We start from the raw sequence: 14,596 nt of genomic DNA on the forward strand, positions 1-14,596 counted from the left end.
GAAATATAGCGCCATTTAAAAAGTATTAACAATGTATACAACCTTCTGAGAAGAGAAATGTGACGCACTGAGGCAGATATTATTTAATTAGATTTGTTATTGACATCGAGTTTGACTTTAAGGATTGTCACACGACTTGAGGCCAACATCGGGCAAGCTGATTGGTTCACTGACCTAGTGAGGAAAAAAAAAAAAAAAAGCTTGACTGAGAAGTTTTCTGTGTCTTGCAGGGTCACTGGTCCACTCACCTGCTTTTTAATTTAGTTTGGAAACTGTCTCTGTTACTTAAAGGACGATAATTCGATGGCAGAGAGTTAACTGAGAAGATAAATACCACTCCAATATCTGACCAATAAGTATGAAACAACAGTCAGCAGCCAGTTAGCTTAGCACAAGGACTGGAAAAACAGGAAAACAGCTGGCCTGGCTCTGAGCAGCGGTAACAAAATGCATCTATCAGAACCGCTTCCCAATTAACACATTTGTTTAATCCAGACAAAAACCTTAGAGCAAAAGCAACAATCTGCCGTTTTACTGAGGGTTATGTGACTATTTCGTGGCTGGGAGCAGTGTCTTCTTGAGGTTTCCGCTAGCCGTCTCCGGAAAGACATGAGAGTGGTAACAATTTCCTCATCAAACTCTAGTATTTTCCCTAAATTCTACTGAACTATTTCTTTAAAGTTACATGTACTTTGTAGCCACTGACAATATTCACAAAAGCAAAATTGATGCCTACGATAAGACCAGAAAGATAGTTGCAATTCGACAAATCTTACTATCATTTTCAAGTATGATATCATCATATCATCAAAGAGATGACTACAACCTCAGGAACGTCCTGTCTGTAGGAATGAAAACAGTTATCACATAGAACCGGTTTCTAACTGTCCAGTTCCTGAGAATCCTTCAGCTTTGATATTATCAGCTGCTCTAATCATTTCCTGCATACCGCAAACAAAGACTTCATGTTGAGAGGCAAGCTTTCATGTCTTCATGTTAGACAGGAGCTAAAGAAGCATTTATTTGTAGTTTGATTGTGGTTGTACATGACGCCTCCTGTTTTAAGTTAGGCACTTTAGTTTTTCTGCAACAGAGATTAAGCAACAAAGCTAAACTAAAGCACACACACTTACTATTGTACTTTCACTTGCTGAAAAATATTGTGTTGATGATGGTTCTTTTAATTAATTAATTAACTTCTAACTATTTCTTGTTTATGAGCAACTCAAAATGTAACAATTCTTTCTTTCATTATATTAGTAGTACTAAAAGTCCACTATGCCATGCTTTACTTACATGTCTGCATCCTGGCCTGCATCCTGGTGAAACACGAGGGGTCTGTGGGTGTCTGGGCCGGGGGACACAAAGTAACCATCACGTTTAGGTCACCTTTGAATTCTTGCACAAAACTAATCAATGAGTTTAACTAAAATCATAAACAATCGTAAAAAAAAAAGGTAAAATGTAAGTAAAAATCGAATATCTTTGCTTTATGTTAAATTCAAACAATGGGTAAACAGTCATGTTAAATTCCACTAATGTCACATTATATTTCAGTCTTGCAGCATTAAAAAATGGTCTGCAACTAGTGATTATTTCCATTATCAACTCATCTGCATATCATTTTCTCAATTCGTCGATAAATTGTTTTGTACAATAATTGCTTTTAATTATTCACATTTTAGAGGCTGGAAACAGTGAATATTTGCTGTTTTGCTTAAGTAATATAATAAAATAATCATCAGCTAATCTGTCGACTAATCATTTCTAAGAAAATCCTACACTTGTTATCTGTTTACCCGTGGTTTTGATGCTTTGATTTGTTTCTGTGGGGACTTCTTTTGCAGGACTGCGTTCTTTCTCCTGAAGCACCTCTGACACCAGAGCCATCAATTTCTCCAGCCTCACCAGCTCCTTCTGCATTTCTATCTTTTGCTTACAGAGGAGAAAACAAAGTAAAGTAGAACAGCTCATAATTACAAATGAGTCATGCACTTTAATAAAATACAGGGGTGGTGGGGGTAAGCAGAGAAGAAATGCTGCAATGCAACATTAACATTTACTATACAAAATAAAGGGACACATACTGGCTGCACATCTGATGTCTTGCACTGATGTATGAATACAATAACAACCGTCAATCAGCGAGGAGGGACCTACATTCAACCAGTTATTCATTATTGGAAGGGAGTGGGTGCTTTTTCGGCCAGACAGCACAGAGAGCGAGAAGATAATTATATACCATACATAATATTTAAGATATTAGAGGGAAATCAGAAAGCACAAGAGAGAAAGGTGACAACAGCTTCTGCTCAGCTGGAGCTGGTTTGGAAGAATAGAGTCTATGAATTTGTATGAGTTTACAGCGCAAGTGCACTGATTATGTATACAGACACACAGCACAATAATAACCAACACTCTGTATTCTCAGATGTGTGTAATCCTGCTCCCTTTTCTAAACCCCAGGGCGTGAAACTTTAACTCCCAGTCAAATACAGTCGACAGATAAAAGTGAGAGCGCTGGAAGATGGATGAGGTAGAAAACAAGAATCATCTCCGAGGCGGCATTTCCTCTAACGTAAATGAAATGCAATTTAGAAAGCTGCTGAGGGGGCCATTTTTTACAGAGCTAGGTAGTCTGTCATCCAGGAGCTGACAGTTTCTGCTTTAGGAAAATGTGGTGGCTGCCCTCTATGGGGCGTAACGTGACAGTGCATCACTGGGAGCACAATGCAAATGCAGAACGCTGAACAAGCAAATGGACAGAGTCAGAATTTTGTTTGAATTAATGGAAAATCTCACTTTTTCTCAGCACTTGCTAAAAACCTTAAATGTGGTGTTATTTTTCAAATCAGAGGATGCATTTGTGCAGCTGCACTTACAACCAGAGAAAGTAATTGAGAGCATACCTGTGTGACAAGGACTTCGCTTGAAAATTGTGATGATTCCATGGAAACACTGGCGTCATTTACTGGGACATCACCTGCAGAAAAGAAATAATTGAACTGCTCTGTGTCTGAACATTTGAGAGATTTGTTTTTTTCCTCACATCCCAAAGATACAAAGATTCTTACTGTGGGAAAAGAGCATGCACATATTTGGTAGATTGTTAACAAAAGAAAAGATTTATTGTATTGCAGGCTGCTTCCTTTGAACAAACCTAAAATTGAAGAAAAAATATCTCTCTACTTACATTCATCTGGTGTTCCAAACAAGTCCACAGAAGCTTGGCTAGAATTAACAAAGTCGGGGCTGGGGCATGCAGGTGGACGGCTGAAGCGTTCTTCTGCATCAGCTGGAACACATGCATCCTCACATCTATTAGCTTCATTGGAATCTCCCTGATCCTGGGTCACAGCAGCCGGAGGAGCTGACCTACCGAAGATTTGAGCCAAAGTTGGTAATTCCTCTTTGGATCCACTGCAGTCGGACTCGGATGAAGACTCCAGCCTCTGAGCCGGTCTCTTATTCCTTGGGTAGCTCTTGATGGAGGAATGTGCGCTGAGCTCTGCGCTTCCATTGCTGTTAGGCTTCGTTTCGTGGACCATTTGGACAACTGGTGTTACAAGGCCGTCAGGAGTTAAAGAGGACTCTGCAACCAAGATGTGTTCAGCAGTGTTGAATGAATGTTTTCCACTAGAAATGCCATCTCCTATCTCCTTCCATTTGTCAGCATCCCTCACTGTACAATCAAGCTGACTGTTTGAGATTTGAGAGCACTTTGAGGCTTCATGTAGCTCCTCATGTTCAACAGCTGTGAAGCAGAGCCCAGAATCTACCAATTGAGGGACAACTGAAAGATGAGGACTTTCCATTTCACGTTTTGACACTTTATTAGGACTGAGGGCACTGCTAAGACTATTCCTGGAGAGACAGTTTCCAGCAGCGCTGTCCTGACCTGAACTATTGGTATCAGGGATCGAGGCTTGTACCACCACTTGATTTTGTTTCTCAACAACTGTTTTTCTTGCCAGGGTGGGTGAGTTAGACGGGGAGATCAAATCACTACAAGATGAGTCTTCATTGTCTTTCAAAGCCTCCTGGTTGGCGATTTCAGATGTCTCTTTTTTTGCAGATTCAAAACTAGAACAAACAGGACCATTATCCTTTGCTTCAGCACCCTGCGTTTCTCCTTGGTCTGAGCTACGGCTTCTTTTCATGTTGGGACCACCAAGATGGAACGATTTCCTTTTAGTGGCTTTGAAGCTCCTGAGCAGTTGCTCTGTGTCCAGCTCACTGTCGTTCTTGTCCTCCTCATTTTCTGTTATAGCGCATTTAGTCTCGCAAGCAGACGTTTCCAGCTGAATACCTTTTGGGAAGTCATTCTTCGGATTGTCACTTTCAAGTGTTGGAGCCACTACAGCTGCCTCAGTTGGACTTGTAGAACTTGGTACCACAGGGACATAACAAGCAGCACTGGCTTCAGACAGAGTGTCAGCATTCGGCACTTCAGCAATGGGCTCTTTAACATCTTCGTTTGGTGTCAGATAAGACGTTCTCTCACCAGACTCCACGTTTTCAATTCCTCCTAAATCTTGATCATAAATACATCCATTTCTTTTGGCCACCTTTGTCATGTTTCCATTCTCAGGTGATGCAGTTTTATCCAGTGTTTCACCTTTAACTTCCTCTGATTCCTTTGCAGCATTGCTGTGTTTTTCAGCTACACTGATTTTCAAGTTTGCTTTCCCGTGACCTCCCTGGACTTCCTCAGCAAAGAGTTGAAGCCTTCTGCTTCTCCTGGTGCTCCTCATGAGAGGGGTTTCCTGGTCCTCGCTGCTAGGATAGCTCTCAATTTGTACTTGAACTTCTTCTGATCTCAGTCTGGTCTTTGGACTGGTTTCTCCATTTTGAACTGCAACCAGAAAAAGAGGCTTCGGCAGTCTAGCAGGCCTGCCTTTCTCTGACCTTGTGTTTTTACCTTTTCTCTTGTCAGTTTTCTTTTGCTCAGTACTTTCTGACTTTGCCTCAGCTTGCTGCTGCAAATCACTGTCAACCTGCTGCAGAGTATCGTGCAGCCTTTTCTTTGACTTTCTTTCCGGTTGCTGTTGTTCAATATCAGAGACAGAGGGAACCTCATCTTTGCCTTTATTTTTGTCACTTTCTGGCAAGTTGTTCAACTCTTCCCCATGTTTGTCTAAATCATTTTCCTCCACGACTTCCATCTGTTCTGCTTCTTTAAAAATGTCACTGCTGGTGTCATTAACTTCTTCTGTTAGTTGTTGCTCTTCCTCCAAGTCGCTTTCATTTTTATCTTCAGAGCCTGTTTTCTGTTTTCTAGTTGTTGATCGCTCGACAAAAGCATTGAGCGGAAGAGAGGTGTTCCTGCACCCTCTTCTCTCTCGTTTGTAGACAGCTCCGAACACCTGCTCTTCAAGGGCTTTAGCACGATCATCTCTCTTAGGATTCATGTTACTAATGTGTTGCTTGACATCTATTGTTGAAGTGGAAGAACAGCTGTCTGAGTCATCAGCGTCTTCGTCTGGTTTTTCTAACTCGAGACTTCCTTCAGTTGGAACTTTCATGAGCCACTCAGCAACTTTCTCTAGACTTTTCTTCTGTTTCTCATCAAGAATCTTGTCAGGCTCCAAATCCTTTTTCTTCTTCTTCCGTGAGGATTTTCTTAAAGGCTGATATTCGGTCTCGTCTGGAATGACTAATGGATGAAGGGAGGTGTTCTCCAATTTGTCAAATCTCATTTTGCCTCTAGTTTTGTGCGTTGATATCACCTTTTCCACAACTTCTGATATTTCTGTTCCTACTGGTTCCAAATTATCGGTAGAGCTGTGCATTTTCTTGTCAGAAGTTGGCAGGACATCACCGAGGCCACTGTCCAGGCCTTCATTTTCTGTCGTCACAGGAGTTGAGTCTTCAAGTCCCATGAGTCTTGCAAATCCATTCTGGGCTAAAAAATGGGATAAGTAAATCAATGAATAATTAACCTCGTGGAAGACAACACACTTTCAAAATAAGATGAATAATGAGTTACCATCACTTTTTCCTGTTTCATCTACCACTGAAACAATGGCTATAATTTCCTATATACACAATGCATGGCCTGGTTGGTTTAAGTGGGGGTTCTTATCTTTGTTTGGGAATCTTGAATATATGTATAAATATATGAAATCAAATTATCAACCACAATAAAGTTCAAGTTTTATGTTCTGGAGTCAACATAAAACATGCACCATTATCTAAATATTTCATGACTGCACTTTATCATAAAGTAGGAACACAATAACATCACCAGATCAATTCCTATTTAGTTATGTCATGCATCTATTTCAGATTGTGCTTCAGAGTTGTATCCACACCTTAATAGAGGTTGGCTTGTGAGGACTTTTTTTCTAGATTAGTTAATAGAACCAAAATCCAAATAAACCCAATTATTTCAAAATAGTATAAAATAACTAATAGCTAAAGTGGTAGTTGATTTGAGGTAATAAGACAAACAGTTATACAAGATCTCAAGATTTTACCTGCTATAGTTGAAGAGTGGGATCTCGGAAGATCATCATGGTCTGCATTTTCTTCGTTGTCAAGGTCAGTGACAGGTGTATCTCCAGATGACACATTTTGTGGATGTTTGGTAGCTTCAGCATCTGTAACACTGGATAGAAGAAAATACACAATTAAATTATGGTTATATTAAATTACATTCATTAATCTTAATGTTTTCTAATTACTTACCCTGGTTGTTTTTCTTGCAGGCTCATTCCCGTGAAGTCTGAAAATGTAAAAGTAATTTTATCAGGTGATGTAATACAAGTCAATTCCATAGGGTCATTTTAAGAACTTTGCAATGTAGTCTTACAGTTTGTGCCGGTGTCATGTTCATATGCTTGTATCATATCCTGCAATCCTGCTACAAGTCTCTGAAACCCAGGGCTCTCCTGCAAGCTCCTGTATACATTTAAAAAATACACATATATATTAATATAAAGATGCAGGTATTAATAACAACGACATTTCAATGACTCTAGTTAACTTTACACTGTCATCTTATAAATTTTGTCCAACCTTTTGGTTATCTTGGTTTTACACACTGGACAGTTGGCCCTGTGTTGTTTAGAGTTGTCCAAAAGTTTAATTATACAAAATCTGGTGGAACAAAACAACAAATATATTATTCATGAGTGCATGTAAAAAGAAATAAATAAAGAAATAGAATTAGAGTTTAATTAACAAAATACTATCAATCATCTGAGTAAAGAGGATGTATCAGATGTTCCTTACTTGCAAAACTGATGGTCACACTTAGTAGACAGTGGTGCTGTCATTAAATCCAAGCTACAGATGAAAGAAAGTATGAAGTATGTTCAGAGCATGACAGTTCTTCCAAATGACAATCTTCTTCTTCTTGTACTATAGATCAAGCAGATCGTTATTATTTAACAAATCTTCTTGTTCTCAATGACACTCACCATATGGGACACTGCAGAGTCTCCCAAAGGACTGATATCCCCTTTTTCACATCCGAGGCCTTTGGGGTTTTCATGGTGATTTTTAAAAACTACAGATGAAAAATCAGAGCGCACACACACGCACAACCACGTGGGTGCGCACACACACACGCACAACCACGTGGGCGCGCACACACACACACACACACACACACACACACACACACACACACACACACACACACACACACACTGTAAAGCCAACACTGGACAAAACAGTACAGCTGGCATGTTACTGGTGTAATTGGTATATGATGCTTTTTAGCCACCGTTTTAGAAAGTAACATTTAATTCAATGATGGCAAATGTAACAACATTTTTATTCTATCTTGTTAAATACAATGTAGTGCTCAGCAATACAGTATTTCTGTGTTGTGAATTGTGATGCACTGTTTTGCTTAAATTAACAGAACAAATTTACTGTGCCAAATTTCTCCCAAATGTCCAAAATAGATGAAAATGACAACTCTAGTGACACTTGCACTCTGACGTTTACACACCTGAACAGATAGTGACATAATATCAACACATTAATATGGTTATATCATTTCTTACTGATCAACCACACCTTTGTTTTTTAAATGTCCTATTGTTGACTGAATTGTGACCTTCTCAGTCTAACCTGGTATGTGATTATGACAAACTGGCCCTGCTCCAGTAAAGTTCAGACAAAATTGTATAACTGTATGTACTTTGGTCATTTCACATATACTGTACACATAGCTTGTATTGTTATCCAGGTAGCCATCTATAATGTGTTATCTAACAAGGAAGATCCTAGATCAACTACAGTATTTAGAGTGGTTTACTACACACATGTACATAAACTGGTAATATGGCACAGGATCCCACTTGTTTTTATTGGTATTAGACTCAATGGAAACAGATACTTAGCAACTGAAATGAGTTTCAGTGATACCAATGCATTATTTATAAAGTTTCTATGACACTTCATCAATGCATTACCCTAGTAGGGTCTTGTAAGTATCTGTGGTTAACTTTGAAACGTTAGCTGTGCCAAGTGAGAATAGTATTAAAGCCGCATAGCGTTACAAGCAGCAGAAAGTGATGAAGCACAACACTCCAGTGAGATTAGGCAGAAAAATCCATATTGTAACGTTATAAGATACCGTTTAATGTTCATATACAGTGTCCACTAGATTAAAGTGGCATTAGTTGAAGGTAAACGTCAGGCTGGTTGGCTGCCATGCTTTTATTTGGAAGGTAACACAACTAGTTAGCAACACTGCTTTACTTCTGAGACTGAGACAGTGGACGCGAATACACCAAAAGACCAATGTGTGAATACAAAGAGTAGCTCGTAGTTTTTGAAACGCCACTGGCTGATTGTAAGAAATAAATATTCCCTAAATTACCTTGTTTTCTGGAAGTTTGAAGTTATCAACACAGGACTCATCAGCTTCAGTTTTCCCGCAACTGGAGTCTTCTTCTGCTTTTGATTAACGGCGTTTGGCAGATGATGTTACAGCGCCACCTACTGGTCCGGCAGCGCACTTTCTGACAAATATGCTTTTTCATAACAGCCTTCTGACTTTAAGTATAAAGTTAAATATATACTGGGATCATACTGCATTACTACTTATATCATAAGCAATATCATGGTGTTCAAGTCACAGAATGAGGAGTAACAGTAGTTTGAGCCCATGGGTAAGACCCCACTGTGGACGCCCGGTTCTTCCACGTGATTTGATTTAAACCTGACGTCAAACGTAAACGTAAACAACAATAAGGAAGTGGAGAGGGAAATGCCCGAGGTGCAAAATGCGACAGTCACTCTAACTACATTAGGGGTGATTTCTCATTTTCGACGTTCTCAAATCAGGACTGTAATGCAATAGCTTTGGTTTTTCACAAGCGAGAGTAAGTCTGTCTTATGCTTACACACCGTGGGTGTATGTTACGTATGAGCTAGCTACAACGCTAACCTTAGCTAGCCAGCTGCCTAACAGCTAACTAGCCATCGAGCCACCATGTAGAAAAAGAATACTTGGCGAAAAGGCTGTCAGGCTTTACTTGTGCTTTTATTTCTTTACATGTGTTCTTGTAGCTAGCAATGGAGGGCTCCAAGTCGTCGAGCACAACCATGCAGGTCAGCTTCGTGTGTCAGCGGTGCTGTCAACCCCTGAAACTGGACACGTCCTTTAATGTGCTCGATCGGGTCACTATCCACGAGCTCATTGGTATGTGTATACTTGGCAATCAACCATCAGTGCTGTAAAATATAGTGTAATGATGTCAAAACTGCTCGATCTGTTATGAAATTACTCCTCTGTGACCCTTCTCCTCCTCCTCAGCTCCGTTGGTCACAGTGACCCCCAGCAAACAGGCTGACAGTAGTGAGGGGGAGACAGCACCAGAGGTAAGAAACAGCAGAAAACATACGGTACTGTGCAAAGGTTTTAAGATGTAAAATCAAAACAATCAACAATCAAAAACAATGCCATGAATAGTTCTTTTTAGCAATTCACTTCATACAAAGTGCAGTAAACAGGATCAACTAAACTGCCTAGTTGTCCTCAGTACACACAGTTTTTCAGGTGCTTGGCAGGTTGGTTGCTGGAGAATTCGCCACACTTGTGGATTTAAACTGTCTTGGTATCTTCTGTCCTTTCACATAATCCCAGAATGACTCAGTGATGCTGCAATCAGACCATATGTTGCAGGACTCCTTAGTCTTTTTGTCACTGAAAATAGTTCTTTATGACACTGGCTGTATATTTGGGGTTGTTGTCCCGCTGTAGAATGAATTTGGCACTGATCAGACACCTCCCTGATGGTACTGCGCGATGGATAAGAATTTAGACTCTAAAGTGTCAACAATCTTTGATGCTGTCATGCCAGGATACACATGGTATGAGAACACACTGAATATAACAGCAAATTACTGGAATTCACATAGGCTGTTGTGTTTTCCCCAAGATCCTAGACTGATAAAACAGTGGCATCAGGGTAACTGATACTTTTGATACATATATTGTATGTTTTGAGTAAACTAATCTGTAAGACTTTTAGAAGATGTAAGACTAAAACAATTAATTATATCAATTCAGTCTGTAAATATTTTGTTAGCGGGTATATTTGAGGTCTCAGAATTACATTTCCCTTCTAGGAGACCTTTGTAGAGAACAAGCAAGATGGAGTGTCGAGAAAATACATCCCTCCTGCACGGTGAGAACCCAAGTCTTTTAATTCAGGAAATGGAACTGAAAACAGATGACAATTTATATCTGTTGACTATCTTGTAGTTGGTATGTTCCTCTGTCAAATGAGGTGTGGATGGGCTTGAAAATGCAGCATATCCTATACATTTGACTGAACTGATGAATCTTGTTTTACAGGATGATGTCCACAGAGAGTGCCAACAGCTTCACACTGATTGGAGAAGCATCTGATGGAGGCACGATGGAAAATCTTAGTCGTAGGCTGAAGGTAAAGTCCGCTTTGACACAGCTGAAAGATTTTAGATTCCATGATGTCGGTTTACTATGATCACGTTAGTTTGGCAAGAAACAGCTTTGACAAAACAGCTTGTTAGGGTCAGCTTATGCTACGGATCTATGACTGAATTTAAAAAGTGACTATGTTGTGTTGGATCATATTTCACTCAGGTCACCAGTGATCTGTTTGACATCATGTCAGGCCAGACAGATGTGGACCATCCACTGTGTGAAGAATGTACTGACACTTTGTTGGACCACCTGGACACACAGCTCAACATCACAGAGAACGAATGCCAGAATTACAAGTTAGTTGGTGTACAATAAGTTAAATGTCTCAGTTTTCAGTCAAAGTACTTAAAACAACTTAAAATGCTGAATCCACATGTGTGTTCATGTGCAGTTTACTGTGTGTGTAGTAAAATACACTGTATGTGACTGTATTTTCAGGCAGTGTCTGGAGCTGCTGTCACACCTGCAGGTGGAGGAAGAGGAAACCCTTCTGGCAGAACTACAGCAGCTGAAGGAGGAGGAGGAGGCGCTGGTCCAGGAACTGGAGGCAGTGGAGGAGCAGAGGGCCGGTGTAGCACAGGACCTGGCCCAGAGCAGGATCCACTCTCAGCAGCTGGACACAGAGGAGCTACAGTGAGTGGCCTTGCAGTGGTGTCAAAGGCTGTGAGTGGAATATGGTAGACGATACAGCACATAACAGCTGTTACTCTTTCCGCTGCCTTGTGTTGTAAGGTACCAGAAGGAGTACAGCGAGTTTAAACGGCAGCAGCTGGAGCTGGATGATGAGCTGAAGAGTGTCGACAACCAGATGCGTTACTGCCAGATTCAGCTAGATCGGCTGAAAAAGACCAACGTCTTCAATGCCACATTTCACATCTGGTAAACACACACACACACACACACACACGATACTGTTGGGCACATTGAGAAGAAATAATTATTTTTTCCCTCCATCAATCAACCGTGACTTCACAAACATTCACCATAGGCCCCAGGACAAAAAATAAATCAATACCTATCGACTGGGAATCAAAATTGTTTTTCTTTTCTTGTCCAGGCACAGTGGTCAGTTTGGTACCATCAACAACTTCCGCTTGGGTCGACTGCCCAGTGTACCTGTGGAGTGGAATGAGATTAATGCAGCCTGGGGGCAAACAGTGCTGCTGCTGCATGCTCTGGCCAACAAAATGGGGCTGCGTTTCCAGAGGTAAACACAAACACAAACACATACACATTTCAGTTAGTTTTTTCAGTTGAATGTTGTCAACAGTGTATTTACACTTAACCGTGTTTTCCATAAAATATTAGCAATAATTATAGCATAATAATCTTTAGTTTTTTTTTTTGTTTCTTTTATTTAGATTCAATTATTTGGTGCTTTACTTTTTATGTTTTGCTACTATGCAATGTAAAATTAAGCTCATCTCCACTCATCTCTCTTCAGGTATCGTCTTGTCCCATATGGAAATCACTCATACTTAGAGTCACTGACAGACAAGTCCAAGGTAATACATGCAGTGTCCCAAGCCCAGCTCTCCCATCATTATTTAAACACTCCTCCAGGCTCTTAACCGGTCCTTTCTTTCTATCTTGTGTTTGTCCAGGAACTTCCTCTGTACTGCTCAGGTGGCCTGAGGTTCTTCTGGGATAATAAATTTGACCACGCCATGGTGGCCTTCCTGGACTGTGTCCAGCAATTCAAAGAGGAGGTGGAAAAAGGAGACACTGGTTTCTGCCTCCCGTACAGGTCAGATAGCTGCATACACTACTTTTTCCTTGTGTTCATTAACAAGTCATTTAAAATGAAGCTGTAAATATTCAAGTATAATGCAGATTCTAAAACAACTGTCTCAAGTTATTTTAGAGGGGCTGAAGAATTGTCTGATATCATTATACCACTGAAGCAAATAATCAGCAGTTGGGAAAACTTGGGCTCTATAACCCTTTAAATGATTAAAGCATGTCCTACAGTACAACATTTACACCTAACTTGTCTAACTGGCTTTGTAAAGCTCACAGTGCCTTCAACAGCCACATCTGACATCCCAGCCCTGCTCTACACTTCATTTACTCTGTACCGGTGCATCACCCGTACTGCTGGCTGCACTTGGGTGAAATATCACAGCATCATATTCTGTATGTCAACACCATTGTGACGTGAATATCCAGCTTTCCAACAGGAGGATTCCTGTCCAATCTTCCAGCGCCACCTTCTAGTCAAAATTTTCACACAACAAATGTTGCACATTCACAACATATTCACGTACCTTTTCAATTTTTGGACCCTGAACTTTCCGCTTGCTCTACTTCCAGGCCTAAATGTCATCTTTGCACAAGAGGTATTTTATAATCTATTAGGTAAATGAGTACATTCATGCCTCAAGGGGAAATGCACCCTTTCAGTTTTAATGAACTTATATCTCCTATATTGGTACCCTCAGGACAAACTGTGTTTATGTGTTTTGTGCAGCTACTTTTTTTTTTTTTTTTTTTTTTAACCCTATAAATGTCTGAATAGATTTTCATTAAAGCTGAAATCCTGACTTCCCATTCCCAGGGTTATATTGCTTAGAGTCCAATATCTGTGTAATACAGAAATAAGGGTGTAACCACAAGTTGGAGAATTGCTTTAGCATTCACGCCTAAGTCCCCTCGATCCATTTAATGTCAGATTATAATATTGATACCAGTACATCCATCGGGCATTATGAGATGACTAAAACTGATGTTTTATTCCATGTCCCAGGATGGATGTGGAGAAAGGCAAGATCGAGGACACAGGAGGCAGTGGTGGCTCCTACTCCATCAAAACCCAGTTTAACTCTGAGGAGCAGTGGACCAAGGCGCTCAAGTTTATGCTCACCAACCTGAAGTGGGGACTGGCATGGGTCACCTCGCAGTTCTACAACAGATAAACCTGCGGGACAATGCCTTGGTTTATTGGGTTTTGCATATCTGTATGCCCCTCTGATAAATGGATTACTTGTGAATCTTACTTGGAGATTTGGCCAAAGGAAAGGAAATGGTTACGTCTGCACCACTTTGTTCATCTTTTGGGATTTTGAGTGGAAAAGGGCACAGAGGAATGTCTAAAGCTTCAGTCCAGATTGTCTGTTTTTGCATGTTACAAAGAGATCATTTGAATCTATATAAAATTTCACACTTCCTCGGATTAGAATGTACTGTAGAAATAAATCTTCCCCATATTCAATTCTCACCACATTGTTCAGTTAAGGGTGTCTTTGGTCTCATGTTGTACTGCACACCTTTGAATTCACTTTGTAGCTTTTTCCAAAATGAGAAAAAAAGTTTTTGTCCCAGTTATGTAAGACTATGATTGGATGATTATGGTCAAGGAAGGATTTTTAGATTAACACTGTTTAGTATTCAACAGGAGTATGTCAGTATTTCTTTAACCTTGAATGTGGTTACGTTTTCCAGTTATACGTACTTGGCAGGCAAACCTGTATTTAGAGGTGCACTGATACAGCTACTCTGTTCATACTCTCCACCATCACATGGATTTGTCTGTTTTAGTTATGATGGATACTTTTAATGGTGGGACTTGAGTTAATAAACATTTTATGCTGTGAAAAAACATTTTGGGTGGAGATTTTTTCTTTTAGAGATTAAATGTATGACACATTCATTGATAATTGCATC

At 40.1% G+C, this 14,596-nt stretch overlaps 2 protein-coding genes across 2 annotated transcripts in view; one reads left to right on the forward strand and one right to left on the reverse strand.

The window, feature by feature from the left end:
• brca1 (BRCA1, DNA repair associated) overlaps window positions 1–8,889 on the reverse strand; it is a 41,173-nt gene extending 32,284 nt beyond the window's left edge. The window contains exons 1-13 of the mRNA XM_022742325.1: window positions 8,840–8,889; window positions 7,425–7,513; window positions 7,237–7,290; window positions 7,021–7,101; window positions 6,815–6,903; window positions 6,691–6,727; window positions 6,480–6,610; window positions 5,779–5,905; window positions 4,340–5,688; window positions 3,190–4,261; window positions 2,910–2,958; window positions 1,783–1,935; window positions 335–345 (exon numbers count right to left, since the gene is read on the reverse strand). Coding sequence (XP_022598046.1) covers window positions 335–345; window positions 1,783–1,935; window positions 2,910–2,958; window positions 3,190–4,261; window positions 4,340–5,688; window positions 5,779–5,905; window positions 6,480–6,610; window positions 6,691–6,727; window positions 6,815–6,903; window positions 7,021–7,101; window positions 7,237–7,290; window positions 7,425–7,498 — 3,227 coding nt within the window. The 5' untranslated portion in view covers window positions 7,499–7,513; window positions 8,840–8,889. The remainder of the gene's footprint in view (window positions 1–334; window positions 346–1,782; window positions 1,936–2,909; window positions 2,959–3,189; window positions 4,262–4,339; window positions 5,689–5,778; window positions 5,906–6,479; window positions 6,611–6,690; window positions 6,728–6,814; window positions 6,904–7,020; window positions 7,102–7,236; window positions 7,291–7,424; window positions 7,514–8,839) is intronic.
• A 319-nt stretch (window positions 8,890–9,208) lies between these two features.
• becn1 (beclin 1) lies at window positions 9,209–14,533 on the forward strand. The gene is made up of 12 exons (XM_022742437.1): window positions 9,209–9,344; window positions 9,532–9,664; window positions 9,779–9,843; window positions 10,594–10,652; window positions 10,823–10,913; window positions 11,093–11,229; window positions 11,372–11,566; window positions 11,666–11,812; window positions 11,991–12,140; window positions 12,378–12,438; window positions 12,538–12,680; window positions 13,680–14,533. The coding sequence occupies exons 2-12, from the start codon at window positions 9,538–9,540 to the stop codon at window positions 13,846–13,848; spliced, it is 1,344 nt and encodes a 447-aa protein (XP_022598158.1). The 5' UTR covers window positions 9,209–9,344; window positions 9,532–9,537; the 3' UTR covers window positions 13,849–14,533.
• Window positions 14,534–14,596: the final 63 nt, after the last annotated feature.

The sequence above is a fragment of the Seriola dumerili genome, unplaced genomic scaffold (assembly GCF_002260705.1).
Source record: "Seriola dumerili isolate Sdu_G_001 unplaced genomic scaffold, Sdu_1.0 BDQW01000068.1, whole genome shotgun sequence".
Taxonomy (NCBI): Eukaryota; Metazoa; Chordata; class Actinopteri; order Carangiformes; family Carangidae; genus Seriola; species Seriola dumerili.

Excerpts from the sequence above, each read along its gene's own strand:
- becn1 (XM_022742437.1), top strand. The coding sequence starts at position 9,538 with ATGGAGGGCTCCAAGTCGTCGAGCACAACCATGCAGGTCAGCTTCGTG. Across the intron at positions 10,653-10,822 it reads AAATACATCCCTCCTGCACG|GATGATGTCCACAGAGAGTG; the intron begins GTGAGAACCCAA and ends CTTGTTTTACAG. Across the intron at positions 12,439-12,537 it reads CACTGACAGACAAGTCCAAG|GAACTTCCTCTGTACTGCTC; the intron begins GTAATACATGCA and ends GTGTTTGTCCAG.